General features: G+C 33.7%; 1 protein-coding gene across 2 annotated transcripts in view; it reads right to left on the bottom strand.

Annotated features, from left to right (window-relative positions):
* LOC143253504 (WD repeat-containing protein 91) overlaps positions 1-22613 on the bottom strand; it is a 50560-nt gene that overhangs the window by 23034 nt on the left and 4913 nt on the right. Inside the window, exons 3-11 of one of the 2 annotated variants that reach the window (XM_076507520.1) lie at positions 21188-21310; positions 15743-15825; positions 14959-15080; positions 8593-8747; positions 8286-8437; positions 7176-7266; positions 2815-2852; positions 2392-2486; positions 95-191 (exon numbers count right to left, since the gene is read on the bottom strand). In XM_076507520.1, the coding sequence (XP_076363635.1) occupies positions 95-191; positions 2392-2486; positions 2815-2852; positions 7176-7266; positions 8286-8437; positions 8593-8747; positions 14959-15080; positions 15743-15825; positions 21188-21310 (956 nt within the window). Of the gene's footprint in view, positions 1-94; positions 192-2391; positions 2487-2814; positions 2853-7169; positions 7267-8285; positions 8438-8592; positions 8748-14958; positions 15081-15742; positions 15826-21187; positions 21311-22613 lie in introns of both variants that reach the window. The other variant, XM_076507513.1, reaches the window with a different exon arrangement.

Genomic DNA, 22613 nt, shown 5'->3' with positions numbered 1-22613 from the left:
TGATTATACAAAGCAAATTTTGATCCATTTTACCAAACATGAAAAATAAAGACTTTTAACAACTTTTCATGAAGCATTTACATTAACTACTTACTAGCCTCTCTCTTTTAGTTGCCCATTCTAATGCAAGCACACTTGATTTTGAAATAACAGTTGCAAATGTTTTTGGTGAAGGACTAGCCGTCCAGACTCTGAAAAAGTTAAGTATAAATCATCAATGGATAAAAAGCACTCCTTACAAACATGTTGAAAACAACATACTAAGGAACATTGAGTCCAATTAACAATTTTGCTATCAGCATCTTTTTCTGAGCATGTAATAAGATCTTAGTGAGTTACATTCAAAATTTAATTAAACTACTTTATTTTCATTGTATACAAATAAACTTGGAATCAAAACACAGCTAATAATCTAAATATTAACTGTATACAAGTCATAATTTTTTTTTAGTTTTATAAGCCAATATTAAAAACAAATCCTCAATTTTGCTTAACATGAAAATGTGGAATTTGCTCTCTAGGTATCCCCTCTTCAAAACTTGTTTACCACAACCCCAAGAGACATAAAATTTACATAAATTACTCAATATTATATTGTCATTGTTTAGACAAAGCATAGCTTTTGCAACCTTTATTATTATTTAGTTACAGCACCATAAACTAGAAGATTAGCCTCTCTTGCCACCTATTACATCTTCAGTTCCAAAAACAGCCAACAGTTCTCCCCGATGTTTAATACTACAATATTTATAACCAATAGAGAGCCAAGATTTTAATCATATAATATATTACATTGCATTGTTCTTTTTATGCAGAGAATTGTCTATTTTTATTCCAGTTAAAACTGTATTCCTATACAAAACACATTAACAAGATTAGTTGAATTTTTCACATTTTTTGTCACAATTACAAAGACAAAATTTATAATAGTTACTGGACATTCTTTGCATTTTTAAATTATTCTGGGTTTTTTGGTTCATTATTTAATTAAATAAAAAAACACTTAATGTAGCAGTACCATTACTAAAAAGATATTAGGGTTAAGTTTCATCAGCATTTGACAGCAAAAAAGTTAAAAATAAAACCACATAAGTACTTCATTTCTGGTTTTCATGTATATGCTTTATTTATTATTACAAAAGTAATTAAACTTTAAAAATTAGAAACACTCTAGGTTAAAAAATGTTAGATTTGGTAAAATAAAGAACAAAAATAAAAGTTTCAGAGGGTATGCTCATGAGCAACTCAAGAATTACCTGTGCATTATGTAATTTGATAGAGTAACACAATTTTAACAAGTGATATACAACTTGTGTGGCAGACATGGTTAAACAGACAAAGTTACTTATAAACAGATGTATACTATTATGAGCTTTAAACTATATAGGATTAACAAACATAGTTTCATGTTGCAATTTGAAGTCATTCTAGAAAGAAAGTAAAGTTAATTCAGATTTATTTCAAATTGAGGTTGGTGGTCACAAAGTCAATCAGACTGACCAACCTCTTATATAGATTTTAGAACAGGGGTTCCCAACCGGTGGGTCGCGACCCCCCCTGGGGGGGTCGCATAGCCTTGTTAGAAGTAGCTTCGGATAACATTAATTTTATTTCATCAATTACATTTTCATGTCGCGAGTGCAAAAAGGTTGGGAACCCCTGTTTTAGAATAAAGAGAATAACAGACAAAATATAACATTTTACTTTTAAAAAATTAGAAATTCATTTAGAAGGTTTTAGAGATTACACAAATGAAATCTTAGATCTTCCAGCTTAAGAAAGTATTTTTAATCTTAACAATAAAATCACTTCACATTCATATATTCATGGAAAAATGTTTAGTAAAAAATGCTCCATTTAAAATTCTGATTTTTTTGTTTACAAATGAATCTTATTGATTACTAACAGCTCATGAAATTCCATGAATATACACAAAACATATTATAAGTTAGAGTAAGAAAACTATAAACGTCATGTTTATGTCACAAACTTGGCTGATTCATCCAAACCCACAGTGAAAGGGTTGACTAAAACCTTCAAAACCATAAACCCCTCACTAAAGAAAGGATTACAATGGGCAATTATGCAACCAATTCTTTAAACTTGCATTTCTATCAAAAAACTACATTATCAATCTAGTTCTTTTGCTCATTATATTTCATTAATTTTTCATGAGATAAAAAATTTTTAAAAGGTGTATTTCTATTTACTTTAAACAATAATTCTCTGAGTGGATTAATAAAACTTTGATTCTTAACAATACTGCTGAATCCCTTCAAATGTAGTTTCAAATGCAGTGGAAAAAGCAAAAAAAAAATTCAAGCACTATTTTTGTGGTCTTCATTATTTGTTTTTTTATGTAACAAAGAAAACAGTGTATTAAACTCTCACTTTATAACTCCATCCATATCTGAACTTGCAACCATAGATCCAGAGCTGTTGAATTTACAATGAGTTACACATGAGTGATGTTCTGAGAACTCTTCCTATAAAACAAGGAGCAACAAAAAATAAGAAAATGGCAAGTGTTTGATCACTTTCAAAATTATTAAGAACAAACAAGAAAATTCATATTCATAATTTTACATATATATCTGACTAGTGTGAATGATCTACCTAAAAGAAAGCTCCAGTTTTCTTAACAGTATCAACAGAACATTTGGACAGATCATACAGTATAATCCAGTGTTAAAGTGTTTCTAGAATTAAAAAAACAAAAAACTTACAATGCTTTTTTACTTAATTTACTGAAAGAGTGAGAAAGCAGTCTTCCTAAAAATGCAGATAAAATTATTACAAAAACAATTTGCTTACTTGACTCAGTAATATCAAAGTTTCTTTGTGTTCTGAACCTGCAAAATTTAAAGTTCAGTATTACAATACTTTAATACTAGTTATTTACAGTCTTTATAATGAAAATTAAAATGTTAAACGTTTTCCTTCTATAATCATAATATTTACTAATACATATACCTGTACAGTTTTACTAAATAACAAATTTCTCATTCAATACTTTAGTTAAGTATTTACAATGGGTTATTGGTTTCATAAATCTTGTTTTTGTATTCAAGTATTTGCTGATGCTTTATTTAGATATTTTGATCTCATAAACCAAGAACTGTTAAATATTAGTGTTCCAGCTGAAAGAAGAAAAACTCAATTAATACTTTTTAGCCACTCTTCTCACAATTAACACAATGTCACTTTGTCTTTAGCCACTCTTCTCACAATTAACACTATGCCACTCTTTCTTCAGCCACTCTTCTCACAAATAACACTATGCCACTCTTTCTTCAGCCACTCTTCTCACAAATAACACTATGCCACTCTTTCTTCAGCCACTCTTCTCACAAATAACACTATGCCACTCTTTCTTCAGCCACTCTTCTCACAAATAACACTATGCCACTCTTTCTTCAGCCACTCTTCTCACAAATAACACTATGCTAATTTTTTCTTCAGCCACTCTTCTCACAATTAACACAATGCCACTCTTTTCTTCAGCCACTCTTCTCACAATTAACATTAATGCCACTCTTTTCTTCAGCCACTCTTTCTCACAATTAACACTATGCACTCTTTTCTTCAGCCAATTTCTCACAATTAACACTATGCTATCTTTTCTTCAGCTAATTCTTCTCACAATTAACACTATGCTTATTTTTTCTTCAGCTTAATCTTTCTCACAATTAACACTATACACTCTTTCTTCAGCCACTTTTCTCATTAAATAACACTATGCACTTTTCTTCAGCCACTCTTCTCATTAAATAACACTATGCTTACTCTTTTCTTCAGCCACTCTTCTCAATAAATAACACTATGCTTTAACTCTTTTCTTCAGCCACTCTTCTCACTAAAATAACATGCTATTCAATTCTTCAGCCACTCTTTTCTCACAAATAACACTATGCTTCTCTTTTTTTCATTCAATCTTCTCACAAATAACACTATGCCAATCTTTTCTTCAGCCATCTTCTCACAAAATAACACTATGCACTCTTTCTTCAGCCACTTTTCTCACAATTAACACAATGCCACTCTTCTTTCAGCCACTCTTCTCATTAATTAACATTAATGCTAATTCTTTTCTTCAGCTTTTTTCTTCACTAATTAACATCTATGCCACTCTTTTCTTCAGCCAATTTTCTTCTCATTAATTAACACTATGCCACTCTTTCTTCAGCCACTTCTTCACAATTAACACTATAAGCTCTTTTTTTTCAGCCACTCTTCTCATTAATTAACACTATGCCACTCTTTTTTTTTCAGCTAATTTTCTCATTAAATAACACTATGCCACTTTTTTTTCAGCTAATCTTCTCACAATAACACTATACACTCTTTCTTCAGCTTCTCTTTTCTCATAAAATAACACTATGCTTCTTTTTCTTCAGCTTACATTTCTCTCACAAATAACACTATACACTACAATTTTATTTCAGCTTAATTCTTCTCACAAATAACACTATGCCACTCTTTTTCTTCAGCTTAATTTTCTCTCACAAATAACACTATGCTAATCTTTTCTTCAGCTAATCTTCTCACAATTAACACTATGCACTCTTTTCTTCAGCCACTTTTCTCTAATTAACACTATGCTTAATTCTTTTTTCAGCCACTCTTCTCACAATTAACACAATGCCACTCTTTTCTTCAGCCACTCTTCTCACAATTAACATTAATGCCAATTTCTCACAGGATTCTCACATTAATCATTAATGCTAATTCTCTTTCTTCAGCCACTTTTCTCACAATTAATCTATGCTACACTCTTTTCTTCAGCCACTCTCTCTCATAAATAACACTATGCTACTCTTTTCTTCAGCTAACTCTTTCTCATAAATAACACTATGCCACTCTTTTCTTTAGCTTACTCTTTCTCACAATTAACACTATGCTTATCTTTTCTTTTAGCCACTCTTCTCACAATTAACACTATGCCACTCTTTTCTTTAGCTTTATCTTTTCTCACAATTAACACTATGCCACTCTTTTCTTTTAGCCACTCTTTCTCACAATTAACACTATGCTACTCTTTTCTTTAGCCACTCTTCTCACAATTAACACTATACTCTTTTCTTTAGCCACTCTTCTCACAAATAACACTATGCCACTCTTTTCTTTAGCCACTCTTCTCACAATTAACACTATGCCACTCTTTCTTTAGCCACTCTTCTCACAATTAACACTATGCCACTCTTTCTTTAGCCACTCTTCTCACAATTAACACTATGCCACTCTTTTCTTTAGTCACTCTTTTCTCACAATTAACACTATGCCACTCTTTTCTTTTAGCCACTCTTCTCACAATTAACACTATGCCACTCTTTCTTTAGCCACTCTTCTCACAATTAACACTATGCCACTCTTTCTTTAGCCACTCTTCTCACAATTAACACTATGCCACTCTTTCTTTAGCCACTCTTCTCACAATTAACACTATGTCACTCTTTCTTTAGCCACTCTTCTCACAATTAACACTATGTCACTCTTTCTTTAGCCACTCTTTTCACAATTAACACTATGTCACTCTTTTAGCCATTCTTCTTGCATTGATTTCAAGATTTTGTCACCTTCACAAAAAGAAACTTTCCAATGTTAAATTAACTTTCCATGGTATTAAGCACCCCTGCAAGAGGCAATATTTTTATGTTAAGGTTTTTCGTTTTTATTTTTTAATTACCTCACTCTCCTTAACCTCATTCGTTCCTTTCATGGTTGCATTAACAGTGCTTCCCAAAAGGTCATGTCTGAGTTTTAGCAAAGCAACTTCAAACATTCAAAATGTAGAAATAGTGAAAGAAGATTGTATAATCTTTATGAGAACAGGAATTGTCCTCCACATTCTTCTTTATTATATACTATATACACATCATTCATAACAATCAAGTCCTCCCTCACCCAAATTATAACCCATGACATGTATTATGTTATTTAAAAATATATCTTACAACTAAGCCATATGGCATGAACACATAAGCCTTGACAAAAAAAATGTGAGCCTTTGCATTGTGGTACAAAACACAAAAGGGTGGGTTTTTAGGTTCTCTTTTAATGCAACCTAACATATTTTGGAATCCAATGAAGATTTCATTAAGAGCTCTTTAATGCTTATAAAAAATCTTCTCAAAGTGTGTATGTATTCACTTTATTTATATTGCCTTCTGTCATAAGTGGCACCATTCTCCATGTATAACATGCAACATACATTTTTTGAGCAGGAATTCAATTAGAATTTATTAATATTCCAAAACTATACATGAGGCACGACCTTCACATGTATGTAGTAAAACTGTATTTAAAAAAGACAAATGTAATTTAAATTTGTTACCTATAAACAAGATATGGTCTTTGATTCTCTCTTCTACTACTACTACAGTGACCATCCATATTTAATGTTAAATGTCCTCAATCCTACTTGCATTTCACTGTAATATATATTTTATGGACCATATTAGTGTCTTTACTATCTGTTACCGAGAATGGTGAGTGGCTCATATTCACAGTTATATTTACATTGTAACACAATCAACAATCATTTAAAACACCTCTGCAATTAATCTTTTCCATGTTACAATGGTGTTATTTTATAAAAACTGACCTATCTGATGTCTGATGATATGTGCAGAAGTTCCTGAGCACTTGTAACTCACCTTTTATGACTGACCCAAACAGTCCAACTGGTTCACATGTAAATCAACTATTGTCTTTTGTGGTAGCACGGATTTAACAGACACAAACAGTGCATACTTTCAACTGATATGATTACAACGTCATTAATATTAACAATTCAGTGAAATTGAACCTACAAGAGATTTTTTCGCTGTAAATCAAATTGTTTCCATCAGGATTTTACTGAAAACCTCCTATGGCAAATTAAATCCATGGAAAAAAAATTTATCTGGAAACAATGTCATTAAGAAATCATAGTAGCTAATCAACATGTAAACAAAAAAGGTCAATTTAAATATATATGATATGATCTTAATGGAAATGTCTTATTAAAATGTCTAAGATCAAGACAGTTATACACATTTATTCTTTCACAATGTTGAATAACAAAGTGTATTGTTTACTAATAGCTGTTAAACTTAACTATAGGAAAATAAAAACTTTAAAGTACACTTGATCCATAAGCATTACTCAAATTAAACAAAGACCTATACCTGTACCTATGTGGAAAGCAGTAACACTGGACCCCTTTGCTAAAGAGCCTTCTGTAATTTGACCACCACTTGGAGTCTGTACCACTAATTTTTCTTCCTTAAAATCATCAAGAAAAAAATGTTTTATTTACCAAAAGAAGAATATTTCATTGTTAACACACAATTTTCATAACACGCACACGTGCACGCGTGTGTGAGAGAGAGAGAAAGAGAAAAGAAAAAAGGAAATTCCTGAAAATTCATATTTAGATCACTTTAATTCCCTGGAAGAACAAGAGAAACGTTTCCTTTGGACAATCCTCTTATAAGCACTATTGACAAATGCATAATTTGTCTCAAAATACTGAAAACAAGTTTTGTTTGGAGTAATATTATGACCAAACCCTCGATTACTCCAGCTCATGACTATGGTAAACCTCTCATAATTCTTCAAATCACAGAAAAATGACTCAAAACAAACACTGTGAGAAGAACTATTTAAACCTCTTTTTCATTTATTATTATTATCATCATCATCATCATCATAAGAGTTAATGACCTCCTAGCATATTATTAATTAAATGCTCTCATTTGAACTAAAACTTTTGATAACAATCTCATTAGCTACAAAGGTTATGAATTCAAAACTAACAAATTAAGAGAAATCTAAAAAAACAAACAAGCACTGCAATTCAAGTGACTTTTATCACACCATTTTAAGCCTATTATTTTCTAACACTTTGCAAGCTTTTTGTATTTAAACCATAATATTCTAAAAAACAAACAAACACTGCAATTCAAGTGACTTTTATCACACCATTTTAAGCCTATTATTTTCTAACACTTTCTTTTTGTATTTAAACCATAATATTGTGCCTTTTCTTACGATTCACTTCATTTAAGAGTCATAATTTCCATTAAAAACAGCAACTGGTATTAAATGTTAAGCCTTTTTTTATCATGACTTCCTCTCAAAAACTGATGATGCTAGTATATTAAGTCATTGAAAATCTAACAACAGGCATAAAAACTGTTCTGTTTAATTTTATAATTTTCCTTTCCTGAGTGAAAACATCACAAAATTGACTACAGTTACACTATGAAACCACACATTCATTTTATGTTTAGTTTCCATACTTTCTCCTTGCTTTGTGATGGAATTCTCCGTCTCTGTTCATGATCTGACTGTGGCCTCACCCTGGCAACAGCTGCTGGACCACTAGAAGCAGAAGAATGTGGAGGAGCACTTGGGGCTCGGGGTTTTGGTTTCACCGCAGAAACTGGCTTCCCTGAAATGTGATCAGGAAATTATATACTTTTAGCCTGAACTATACATTCAGTTTTACAGACCAAAATATGCAAGAAAAATGTACTTAAAAAAAAATGATTCATAATAAAGTTATTCATCTAGTAGGTTTAAAAAATAATAAACAAATTCACTAACCTGCAGCACTTAACTCTTCCCCTGATGATCGTTTTGGTCCTGTTTGTGACTGTTGTTGTCTACGTCCTAAAATAGGAGAGGTAGGAAGACCACTACTAATGTTTCTAATCAGAGATTTAATTGATTTGCTAGTACTTTCTGACACAGGAACTTCTCTGCAATAAACAAGACAATATCAAGTTAATATTTGATATACTAAAAGTATTTTTCCCCTTTCTTCTAAGAATGTACTTCAACTACATGTCAGATGTTTACACATAAACATATTAACCTAAAATAATCAAAACATAGAACTCACAACAAGCCTGTGTATTTTACACAACCTTGTAACCACCACATAGCCATGGTAGAATATATACTATAACTTAATGTATCCTCATAAAATTTAGCAACTATTCAGGAAACATTACAATCTTTTGTAATTAAAATATTAGAAATCTTGATTAAGTATTTTTACAAAAAAATGGTGAGTGAATATATGGTTTGTTGGTTGATTTAGTGTTTTATGGCACAAAGCAACTAGGCTATCTGCAGCAAACATCCGATAAAAAGGTAAAAATAAATTAAATGTAGTAAAATACATTAAAGGAAATAAAGGTAAAACAAAACAGCATTGTAAAACAGAAAAAGCATAAAACTAATGTTGACACCTAGTCTATAATGTTAAGAGAGAAAGCAGAGTAAGAGAAGTTGCAAAGGACTTTCTCCAGCATAATGGTAATGATCATAACTTGCCAGGAAGACTAACAGGTAAGTACAAGAACCACTGTCAATCACCTGAGGTTAGCTTTTCCAGTCCTGGCTCCAGGTTATGTGTCATAACAGCCATTATCAAAAGGTAAAGTAATAAAAGTTTTAAAAGACATGTAGCAAAATCGTAATAATAATTAGCCAGGACGACTAATGGGTAGTTCAAACAGTAGCGTTAGTCTACTGAAGTTGGCCTTTCCAGTCCTGTCGAGTTATTTAATGTTCTGGCCATTTTCCAATTTCAAACTGAACTAGAAAGATTGAGACTCTGAAAAGGGAACCACAATTAAAAAGGTGTAATGAATAAATATCAATCACTTAAATGAGATTAACAAAATTAATGGCCATTAAAAAACTAAAAACTTTATCAAGGTGGACAGTGTCATCATCACCAATAACACTGTCCAATGTTACGGACAAACCTAGGGACAGAACATGTTTAAAATAGTGCCGTCATTGAGAGTTGTAACGATGGCAAGAAAGTAAAATGTGGCTTACAGAGATCCGAGTGTTACACAAACTACACACTGGTGCATCGATTCCAGATAAAAGAAAATGAGTTATAAAACTCTGACCACTGTGTAGTCTAGTTAGAACAAGTTCCTTCTTTCAAACCTTACGGAAGCTAGACAGCCAAAGTCCAATATCGGGTTTTATTTGGAAAAGCTTGTTGTCGCGTTGCTCACTCCAAGTGAACTACCAGCTGGCACAATGGGTGGGCGAGAGAAGGTTGTTCGATTCGAAGAACCAAACAAGATGAGCATTAACCATCTTCTCTAAGGTCTTACAGAGACAGCTCATCAAAGCAATTGGACAGTAGTTTGAAGGAATCTTGGGATCTTTCCCAAGCTTAGAAAAAGGTAAGATAATAGCCTGGCACCAGGCATTAGGAAAAACACTCTCCTGCCAGATCCGGTTAAAAACAATAAGAATATCAAGAAAGGCAGGAGAGAGATGGCACAGCATGTCATAGCATACATCATCAGGTCCAACAGATGTACTGCCAGATCGATGAAGGGCCATTTTCAGTTCCACCAGTGTAAAGGGACGATTATAGTCAAAGAGATAGTCAGTTCAAAAGGAAGGAGGTGAATGCTCTGCCCCAGTTTTGATGGCCAAGAAGGTGGAGAAACACGCAGATGTGCTAGATACCCGGCAAAAGCTTTCACCTAGAATAGCGTCGATGCTCTGGACATCAGCTACCTCCTGGCCATCAGAGAGTAAGATTGAGAGAGGGACAGAATTGTAGTGCCCACTGACCTTTCGAATCCTGTTCCATATGACCTTGGAACTGGTGGAAGAAGATATGCTAGTTGTGAACTTAATCCAAGATTCCTTCTGGCTTTGATGCGGTTCGAAATTGTAAGATATCTACGGAAAGTATCCCAGGCCCGTTTTTGACCCTTCTGTGCCATATGGCAGGCAGGATTCCACCGCAGATGAGGATACCATGGAAAAGGAGTCGAGGTTTTAGGAATACACTGAGCAGTTGCTTGTATAATACAGTCAGTTACTGCTGCCACACAGTCATCTATTGATGGCTGACTCAATATGGGAGGATCAAGTTCTGCAAAAGCAGTGAAAGTGGACCAGTCTGCTTGATTCATCTTCCACCGGGGCATGCAGGTAAGGTGGCATCAACCACGGCCAGTCTCTCTCAAAAGTATAGGAAAATGATCATTGCCTAGTGGATTATTGTCAACCTTCCAGGAAAAATGGGAGAATAATGAAGAGGAGCAAACCGAGAGATCAATAGCAGTAAAGTACTGACTAGGTGCGTGAAAATAAGTGGAAGAATCAGTACTGAAAAGAGAAAGACTGTGATCAGAGAGCATATGTTCTACAGAGCGACCCTCCTATCAATAACAGCACTTATCCAGAAGGGGATGATGTCCATTAAAGTCCCCCAGGATTAGAAAGGGAGACAACAACTGTTCAATGAGAGCATCAAGGTCTGATTGATCATATGTCTCTCCAGGTGACAGATAGATAGAACAAACAGTGATGGTATGACCCAAGGAAACACGAATGGCTATGGCCTCCTAGGGTGTGTTAAGTGACAAACACAGTGACATGCTGATCAACCAACAGTGCCACCCCTCCATGTACTCGTCCATCACACAGCCTGTCATTTCTGTACAGATAAAACTGACGAAAGATGACTGTATTGGCAGGTTTCAGAAATGTTTCTTGTAAGGAAAGACATTCAGGATGGTAGGAAGCAATCAGTGTTTTGATGTCATCCAGATTGGAACGTAAACCTCGACAGTTCCATTGTATCAAGGTGGCCATTTTAATAACGTTGAGGCGAAGTGGCTGGAGAACCCTTCTGTTTACGACCATGTCTTTTTTCCTTACTGTCCTTATTCAACCTCCATGGATCCTGCCCTGGTTCAATTGGGCAGGTCTTTGTTATTGGAAGGGGATTCCAGTGACTGAGGACGTGAACGAATGATTGTTTTGCATCTTGGGGTGGGAGATAAAAATGTATCTGAAGAAATGCCTGTATTTGAAACCATAGGATGTGGATCTTGGGGTTTGTTGGAATGTATGGGAGAAACAGAGATGGGTGTAGAAGTTGATTCATCAACCTTTTTAACCATGGAGGTCAAAAGGCTTTTCATTTGTTTTGAAAATGATTCTCTTGGAAGCACAGAGAGATCTGTCTGCACTCCCACTGTATTTGTTGAACGAAGTGCAGCAGCATATGTCCAAGATGAAGTGGCTGACAGCAATTTCCGAGCCTCAGAATAACTAATGTTATGAGTCGTTTTCAAATGCTGCACCTCTTTTTCATCCAACCATATTGGGCAAGAACGAAAGTAGGAAGGGTGAGAACCATTGCAGTTGACACAATGTGGATCTGTGTCACACTCATAGGCAGCGTGGTCCTTGCCACCACAATGAGCACATGTCAGGGAACCACGACATGACGTCTTTGAGTGGCCCGAACCCCTGACATTGGAAACATCGGAGAGGGTTTGGAATGTACGGCCATACCTTGCAATTTAGATAACCTGCCTTGATGGTGGTAGGTGCACGTGGTGATGTAAATGTCAAAACAAGGATATCTGTCAGCAGCATAACTCCATCTTTGCGAGTGGAGATGCACCTTACTGCAGAAACTCCTTGAGTGGAGAAACCAGCGAGAATCTTTGACTCGGGAATGTTCTTCAAATCCTTCTCAACAATAACTCCTCGTGGTGAATTCAAGGTAACATGAAGGGTAACCTAAATACGTACATCCCCAATTGCCTTTGAATTCAAGAGGAGTTCACTGTGTTGGGATGTGGATGTTTCAAACAATATGTCTCCAGATCAAAGCTTCTTTACTGACTTTAAGCCAGCAAGTCCCTCTGGTCCCTTCTTAATAAAAAAGGGGGAGATTTGCCCTAAAGGTTTTTTCTGAAAGAGAATGTAATATAAGAAAATGAGGTACGTGTGTCACAGATGTTGAAGTTTGCTGCTCAGAGTCTTCAAGACATGGTTGGTTACCTATTGACTGTTTTTTCACTCTTTTATTTAAATTTTTCATAGGAGAATCCATAGGAAAAAAAGGAAAATTTCGGTACCCACTGACCCCACCCACCATGGAGCCCTACGAGGGGACGCACTACAGTGTCATGCAAGGACATTGCAGCAACAACAGGGTTTCGTGAGCACTATACCCAAACACCAGTATCAGATACAACGTCCACAACACCCGTTGAGAACTTCCAAACTGGTTGCCTCTAGCCCAAGTGGACCAGCCGATTGACACAAGGGGGGCCACCCAAAGGCTGCCCGTCTACAGGAATTCAAGGCCAAAGTGGTGTGTTAGAGTTGGACCCCTCAACCACCAGGATCCTCTCCCCCCTTTCACGGGTCGCCACACACGGCAAACACGTGGGTGGATGTTTTGATCCCAGAAAAGGTAACCAGAAAGAGCGGAACCTTCCCTGGGAGGTCCCCTCACCACGTACAGGAATCCACACTGAGGGGTGTGAATATATGGAGCTAGAATGTTGACTTCTCCTAACGCAAAGTGATTTTAATGTTAAGATTAAAAATACTTTCTTCATCTGAAAATTTTCAAATTTCAATTGCTTCATCTGTAAAAACCTTGTAAGTAAATATCAAACTTCTTCAGAAAAACTTTATATTTCATCTGTTATTTTCTCCACCCTCATTCTATATGGAGTCAGTCAATTTGACCAACTCAGTAACCACAGCATGAAAAATTAAGAAATATGTGTAAACCTCCATTTTTTTCTTTCTAAAATTACTGCAAACTGTAGCATGAAATTACAAGCGTATCCTGAACTGCTTAAAGCTCTTAAACATTATACATCTTTTTATACTTAAATTTATTAATTCATTGCACTTCAAACCATGTCTGACTACTATTTCTGCCACACAAATTGTAAATCACTCAACAAATATGCAATTCATGAAATGCATAAGCTGCTTGTGAGAATACCATAAATAATTTTGATTCATATTTCTTCCTTATCTTACCAAATTTAACCTAACCTAACAAGTTTCTATTTTCACAATCTAGTTACTTTTATAATAATAAATAAGTAGTACACATGAAAAGCAAGAAATATAGTATATACATGTGTCTTATTGTTTTCTTGCTATGGGCTGTTGATGAAACTTAAGCCTACTTTTTATACCAATGGAACTACCACACTAAATAATCTTTATTTAATTAAACCATGGACCTAAGAACACAAAATAACATGCATAAACCAAACAGTATCCTATAACTATCATAATTTTTCCTGTTTTTAACAACATGATAAGAGTCTTTAAGATGTCAGCTAAACTAGGCATTGTGAAGATTGTAAGAAGTTCCAAACTGTAACCAAAATAGACAATTCTCTGCCAATAAAATAATGTAATATGATACATCCTTTGATAAAATAAACAACTTTGGTTTTCTATTGTTTATAAATGATATGGTATAAAATATCAGAAAAGCTATTGGAAATTTGTAAAAGAGATGATGTGACAGGTGGGTATGACAATTGGGACTGATTTTCTAGTTTATGGCTTTGTAAATAAATAAGATTGAAGGCTATAAAAATTATGCTTTGTGTGAGTGATATCTATATGATAACAAGTAACACATATTTAATTCCTTACTTTTCAGAAGAGATAGTAAATAAATTAAAGAAGGAAGACCTAGAGAGCAAATGTCACAGTTCTCATACTAGGGGAAATTAAGGGTTCCTTTTTTTTTTTAAATAATTTTCTTATAAAATTAAGGACTTAAATCACACATAATATTAAATTTGATTTATTAACTTTCTTTTATGCCATGTTTATTCATATACTATGATAATAAAGTAGTTCAATTAAATTTTGAATATAACTCTAAAACACTGTCATTTGCACAATCTTACCTACCTATTGTGACAGGGTTAAAGCACAAAATCCAATTTTGTAAATTCCATCATTATATATAAATTACAATACAAATTTGAAATTAAAATATATTTTTATGTGAAAAAAAACTACAATTTTTACCTTCATGATCCATAACAATATTACAAACAAAATACTAAAACTTGTTCAATCTGTTATATTAACAAGCAGTTAAAACAGTTATCAAAAAACAAAGTCACTCACTGAGCAATAGCATAAAAATCGTCCATTGGCTCTTGGGGTGGTGGAATGTCATGAATTATGCTCTCCTCTGCACCAGTCTTCACTGCATCAGATTTATCTTCTCCAACTTGCCCAGATGACAGCTAAAACAAACACCAAAGTTATTACAATAAACGTAAGAAATATGAAAAATAAAAAGGTTTACCTTTATAACCACCCAAACCAATCAGCCTGAAAAAACACTGTAGTCCTTCTTACAGATTTACTTGTTCAGAATATCTAAGAAAATCTTAAAACTAACAACTGCACCTCATCATCAAGATGGCCATACTCAAGTTTTTATTTGTAACAAATCAATAATCTGCTTTAAAAAAAGTTTTCATTTGGTACTTCAAACTTTAAACATACTGATGTTCATGTTCACATTTTCATGCCTATTCCTTAAACCAACCATCTAGAGACAATCTACCCAAGTTCTCAGGTCACCTCTAGATCTTCCATCTAGCATAAATGTATTAAGCTAAAACTTTATCAAAGCCTTCAACAATATATGACACCACTTAACTCAAGATCTCAACCTAACCAACATCACTCTGAACTAAACTGTAATTCAATTTAAATAAAAGCTTTCTATTTAATATCAGCAACACACCATACCTCAAAATAAATAGTTTTTAAGAACAAAACAAACTAATGTTCTATAGGTAATAAAACATCATAACTTGATAGCTCAAGCTTAAACACACCTAGAGAGAATTCATGGCTTATAACACCTTTCTCAATAAGCATGAATTATAAAACCCACCTGTTGACGTAAAATTTCATTTTCTTCTTGAAGGGCCGTCAGTTTTACAACTTCATCTTCATAACTCAGTAATGTTGGTAATGCTGTTTGTAAGATATTATTAACATTATAAATATCAAGAAGGCAATCATATATTAAAACCAAAAAACACAAAAACAAAAAGTTTTTTGCCACAATAAAGTGTAAAAACTATCAGATTTTGTGTTACTTAGATTTAATATAGTATCACAATGTGCCTGAAAAGAAATAGGTCAGTCATAGTTATACAGCAGGGGAAATAATAATAATAATAACAAAAAACATTACACTCCCATAAATGTTTAACTTACAAGATCTTTAAAATAAGACACATGATAATAACAATGATGGTAGCAATATTATCGATTACTTTGGTTTCATGAGTGCTATAGCACGAAATACACAGCACACAAGAAAATCTAATGAAAATATGAAAGGACACACATGTTTCATATTTTATTATAATCTTATATATCCTTGATTAAATAAGAAATGTGTTATCTACAAAATTGTGTTGAATGGCTTAGTAACACATCTTATTAATGTGTTGTGATCATTCACAACAAAAAGGCAATAAAATCCAACTGAAAATATTTCAGGATTATGGTAAATCAAAGACTAATGGGTACAGTTTCAATAAAACTGATAACTTTGATAACGTAATACAGATACTCATAGCCTTAAGGTGTGAATATTTCCTTGCATTTCCCTGCCATAATGCACCACTTTAAGCACCCATGCAATTTGCACACACAAGTTCATTTGCACATTTTTTTCACAAAAACACCTTAAATATCTAAATATCATGATGGATATCTGCAGTTTTAAATGTCAAAAGCTGGATAAATTAAGAGGAATATGAAAACAAAATCTGCAGTTTACACATTTTTTAAACAAACATTATTTAAACTCACTCTGACAATTAGTTTGGTATTATTATAGCAAATCCAACATTAAAAGCAAAGCTTCACCACTTCCAAAATAAATAAGGACAGTGATTTACTATATAAATTACTTTAATTCTAAAAGTTAAAATTTCCCTTATCTTAAGTTCGAATCTGACAGGTCTTGCAAACAAAAAGTTAGTTACTGTGTTTTTAAATAGCATTTATATGTTATCAATGCTGAACTTTTATTTATGATAATAAAATAATGGTATATCTCCAATTCTCTACCTTCAGTGCATCATTTTTTTTTTTATCCACATGGAAGCAACATATAATTGTTAAGCCATAACAAAGACCTGTTAAATGAAACTTGCAATACTCTTGCCCATCTTTTACTTAATGAATATTGTATTTATAAAATCTCAAAGTCAATAATAAATTTGTATAAAGCACAAAAAAAGTGCATTTCATATCACTGAATTGTGGCTCTATGTCAATTAGAAAATGTTATGGCATTATTAGAAGCTGTGTGGATCTTAGTGTGGCACGTTTAAAATGTGGACAATTACATATGGGCAGTGACCCTTGGAGAGAGCTTCACAACTTTCAAATATTTTACTCATATCATCATAATTTGACTATTTGAGGAAATAAACTACAAATTGATCCTTTGAAAGATCATCTTCATACTATACAATTAATCTTTTTCATTTTAAAAAATTTCAATAGTATGGTAGCCACCATGCCATTATTTGCATCTGGAAATGACAAAGACACATTATTATACGTAGCTCTTTACAGCAGCCTCTTAAACGTTTGAAACTCAGCATTCACAAAGATTACATATTCAATAAAATATTTCATACAGCTTCATATATGAGTAAATGACTATTTTGTAACTACTTGAAAACAGACCAAAACATATTTAAATGAACAAAATTTAAACGTTATAATTTTCCTATACGGAAAATGCATTTCTGATAGGTAATCATCTCTCTCACAGCCGTGACTTGACAATAAAACTTAACATTTAGTAATAAAAAAATCTTTTTTATCAAGATTTATTTGTGGAATGCTATTAAATTAATTTCTTTTATTATATAATGAGACCATGTGCTAGCTCCTTGTTAGCTTCTTTCTGTACAATTATGATACAGCATGAAACATGGAATATCATGACAGTTATTTCACACCCTAAATTTGACAAGTATGGTCATTCAAGCAGAACCTTTATGACATGATCTTGGCACAAGTATAAGGAAATTTTAAAGAATAAGTATTCTCATCTTTGTTCATTCAGTTGTCAACATAGATCAGTGAAGCATTAGAATTGTGTTGAAATATACATTCTGTAACAGAATAGATGAATTAGCCACATACTATGGAAAGAATGACAAAAGTTAACATTTTCCTAAAAGGAAATTGTATTTTCAATAATACTTATATCTTCTCACACTAGAGCTATTTCTCAATCTCCAGCATTTCCACTCTTTGTTTATCTATGCACTGAGAACTCTTGCTCCAGCCTTTTACATCCTATTCGAATGTCCTTAGGCAAATCCTAATTTGCAAAATCCTCCACCAACTTTAATGCTCCCTTTATCCAAGTATTGTATATAAGTACTGCATCACAATAAGTAATAACGTTTTTAAAACATAAACTGGCTTTTAGTGAGGAGGTAGATCAGGAGAGTGTCGCAGAGGTAAGTATTATTGGAAATACATTTTCAGTTTAGGAAAACGTTAACTTCCAAAATGTACTTACCACTTGCTGGCACTATACCTAGAATCCCATACTGAGAAGGTGGAAGGGCTGGTGCAGACATGATCCATACAGAAAGTGTCTGCATAGAAGTGTACCAAGAGAAAAAATGATACAAGAATAAAGGAACTGCACTACATCCAGAACAGGTATGCTCTTCACCTGGAACTCAGTTACTATATTAAAGATGGACTGGAATATCATCTGTACAGACCAGCCCCAACCACATAGCTGAAGTTCCAAAACTCAGGAGTTGGAATTAAGGGTACATAGTACCTGTACCCCATGTTGATGAATAGGGCTATTGAACTGCAATGTTATACACACACAAATTTTTGACTGAATCCCAACCTGTATCCATAGAATCATGTGTTTCAAACCAATGGAATCATGACAAAAATTTTCTCCTCCACCTGAGAACTCCAAAAGGCACTCCATGCAATAGGATTGTGCATGCTGTACTCAACCAACAGAACTTATCAGGTCTGGAATTATGAACACTCACCCTTACTACCCAACCAAGTGGACAAGGAGCATTTTGTTTGCTCCTGGAATTATGAAGAGGATGTGTAATCTGTGCTCAACCAAGAACCTAGGATGGGATCACATCACATTTGGAATTACGAGGAGATAGTGGACCACTTTCTATGACTAATGTCCTAAAACAAAAATTGATCAAAGAGAAAAGCCATGCACTTCCCAACTTGATATGAAAACCATTTAATAGCCCCATATCAAATATGAAACAGAATTATGAGTAGGCTCCCACGGTGCTGCTCTTACAAATATGTGGGAAGAACATCCAAGGAACCTAGCAGAAGGACCCCCAACTTTGCCCTCTTCTCCAAGAGTGGTGGAACACACTGAAATACTCTGGAGGAAAAAGGTTCTGCATGATACCCCACAACTAGAAACTACAGGTGGTAAGAACTCTCACACTCTACTAGTAGAGTCTAGGGAGTTAAAATGCATTGAGGAATCCCAAGGAACAGTCCTCTGGAAATTGTGCAATAGGTTAACCAAGTTCCCTAAATTTTTAAAACAAATCGATCCCAATTTATTCAACCAAAAGATCAGTGCCTTTAATCATGATTGTCTATAAGTGGTGGCCCATAATAAGGTAATACCATCTGGAAGGTACCTAAATGCTCTTATGAAACACCTCATTTCAACAGAGCCTGTTACAACCTGTATTGCTTATAGCAAAAGTGGCTATAAATACAAAAATGAAAAGAAAAATATACCTGACTGAGTAACACTTTCCACAGAGCAGGATCCAGTGAAAATGAATGGGACCCTGAAAATAAAAAGAGTATATGATTGAGGAAAATACCTCTGATTAAAGTCTAACAGATGTGGTTAAAATGACTAAAGGGGGTAATCAAAAAACTTCAGAAGAGGAAACTGCCAGATCATGCAAGTACAGAGATAGAAAAGTATTAGTAACAGTTATATACCAGCCTGTACAGTGTCTTCCAGAGGGAAATTCAACTGGGTGGTTAATCACATACAGATGTGAAGGATCTGGTAAGATGTGATACACAAAAGATTCCTCTCTTATAAAGATAATCCATTATAGGCCATGTGAATCAATTTACAAAAACATTATGCAAGTGTAATAGGAGATAATTCACAGGAAATAAAAGGATCCTAACAAATGGACATAACAAATGATCAGGATCGGAGTGGTCATAAAGGTGAGGAATTGCTAACAAATTGATTGGTGAGAAGGATCTTCCTTTTCCATAGCTGCCAAAATCTTGGGAAAAAAAGGTGACTCGAGGTAGAGCAGAACAAATGTGGAATGAAAGAGTCCTATGCACATGGATTGCAAATGCTGACAAAGGATGTCCACAAGCCAACAACAACAAAAACTACAATAAGAAACAGGCGAAATAAATAACACAAAGCTAATGGTTCAAAAGGAATATCAAGCAACTCATGTAAAACGTCTGTAAAAACCCAATTCAGTAATTGAAAACATCACTTAGACCAGGGGTTCCCAACCTTTTTGCACTCGCGACATGAAAATGTAATTGATGAAATAAAATTAATGTTATCCCAAGCTACTTCTAACAAGGCTACGCGACTCCCCTGCCAAGGGTTCGCGACCCCCCCCCCCACCAGTTGGGAACCCCTGACTTAGACCGAATAATATGGAAGGATTTGAGCAGACCTGATAGAATTGGGGATTCAAAAATTTTCCAATATTTAGAATACTGAAAAATTGTGGTTAAGGATGCCTTATATAGAGCCACTGTTGATGAAACAAGTCCCTCCTCAAATACCTAAATTAGAAGATACTTTTGGATGAAGAGGGTTTAACTTCCTTTCAAGACACCACTGACAATATTTCATTTCTGTGAATTCTTATTGAAAAGTTGAAAATACAGTTGTTGAAGTAGGTACTTCATCAAGTCTCAGTAAAAACAGATATATCTAAGTAGAACTGTACCAAAGAAAAAAATAACATTTGTAATGCAAATATAGTGACAGAACTTCTATAAAGAGGTTTCATACTTAAACTGGTGGAAGGTTTTGCTGTATGATACATAATTATGCTATAGCACAATTTCATGCAATTCACATTAATTTTATATGGAAGTTTTCACAAGGCAGGTGGCATGCAAGTCTCTTGGGCAGATGAGTGTAATTTCAGGAGGAAAACAGCTTCTATTTATGGAGGTAAGTAATTATATCAGAATGTTCCAATATTATTTTACTATATTGTACACTCTGGCAGATTATTTATTTATAATAGTGCAGAATGAAACTCACCCATGCTCTGAAAGATAACGCTGAGAAAATTATGAAGAGATACCAGCATTGTGTCTTGCCACTGTCGAGTAAAGTACACTTGAAAAGCTGGATTTTCTTCAGGAGACTTCAAGAATGGCAGAGCTTGAAGAAAGAAAAAAATATTTCAATACACAAATAGCATTACCTATAAGTAATCTGAACAAGTACTTACACAATAAGCCCATGGTAATATGAAAAACTAAAAGGTTTCAATGTTACTTATTTAGTCTACTCAACAAATTCTAGACAAAGAGCAGCACACTTCAAAATCATTATACTACACAATTATTTCTCCAGTATCACCTTTATTTCAATTCTTTATCTCTCTTTCAACAATAGGAGATTGGTAACTGAACATGTGTTATTTTGTAGGACATTTCAAGGATCAATTAATATCTTGCAAAACAGATGTTGCTTCCAGTAGTGTCACTTAGGGATAGCCTTGATATGCTGACTGAGAATTATGGAAGAAACATCAAACATCTTCAGTGACATCTTGTGACAAACTCTATACTATGCTTAAACTTTTTTAAACAAAACTTTTGATTTTCAATGCATCTTTGGTGAAATTTAATTTTCATAGGATGAGCAGTTTAAGATATAATCATTTTAAAAATTAGTTTTCTTTCTATGTAACACACAACATAGAAAACATTAGGTTGTAATCAACCAGTATGTTTTACAGTTTGGTAAAGCCAACTAATAAGGGCACCGAGGGATCTGTTTTAGAACCTTAATCAACTATTTTTATCATTTAAATAACTTCATAAAGAATAAAATTTGAAAAAAAAAAATTCTGCCTTTATTTTCTAGGAATTTATTGATTCCCCGCTCTTAAACTCTCACAAGAAACCAGTCTAAAATATTATCAATGGCAGCTCATTTCATAAGCTAATCATTCTGTTAGAAAATTAAAACTCTTCAATGGAACCTAACCTATCTTTACCAAATCTGAAAATTATATCTCCTCATCCTTTTATCTTCAGGAAATGGCACATAGAAATCAAAGTTTAGCCTTTCAATCTCCCACATACTTTTGTAAACTTCAATAAGATCACCTCTTATCCCTCTTTCCTCAAAAAAATATAAATCAAGCAATCTTAACCTATCCCTATAATACAACTCTTCCATCTTTGGAAACATCCTACTAGCTCTCTTCTGAAACTTTTCAAATAAATCAATAGAAAAAGACCAACAATATACACAAGATGTGATTTGTATAGAAACAATTACCACTCAACTTGCAAGTCATGTCTATCCAATATAATTTGAAAATATATTTATTTCTTCAAGCAAATAAAGCACTGCTTCAATAGTAAGAGACTTCTGTGCCATTATGAGAATTTTCTTTTCTTTGGTCCCACTATTAAGTGGGATCTCAACTGTATTAAACTTGAGGCACAAA

Source organism: Tachypleus tridentatus, chromosome 1 (genome assembly GCF_004210375.1).
Source record: "Tachypleus tridentatus isolate NWPU-2018 chromosome 1, ASM421037v1, whole genome shotgun sequence".
Lineage (NCBI taxonomy): Eukaryota > Metazoa > Arthropoda > Merostomata > Xiphosura > Limulidae > Tachypleus > Tachypleus tridentatus.
Note: the sequence above shows the minus strand (reverse complement) of the source record. Positions and strands in the feature narration are given on the sequence as shown.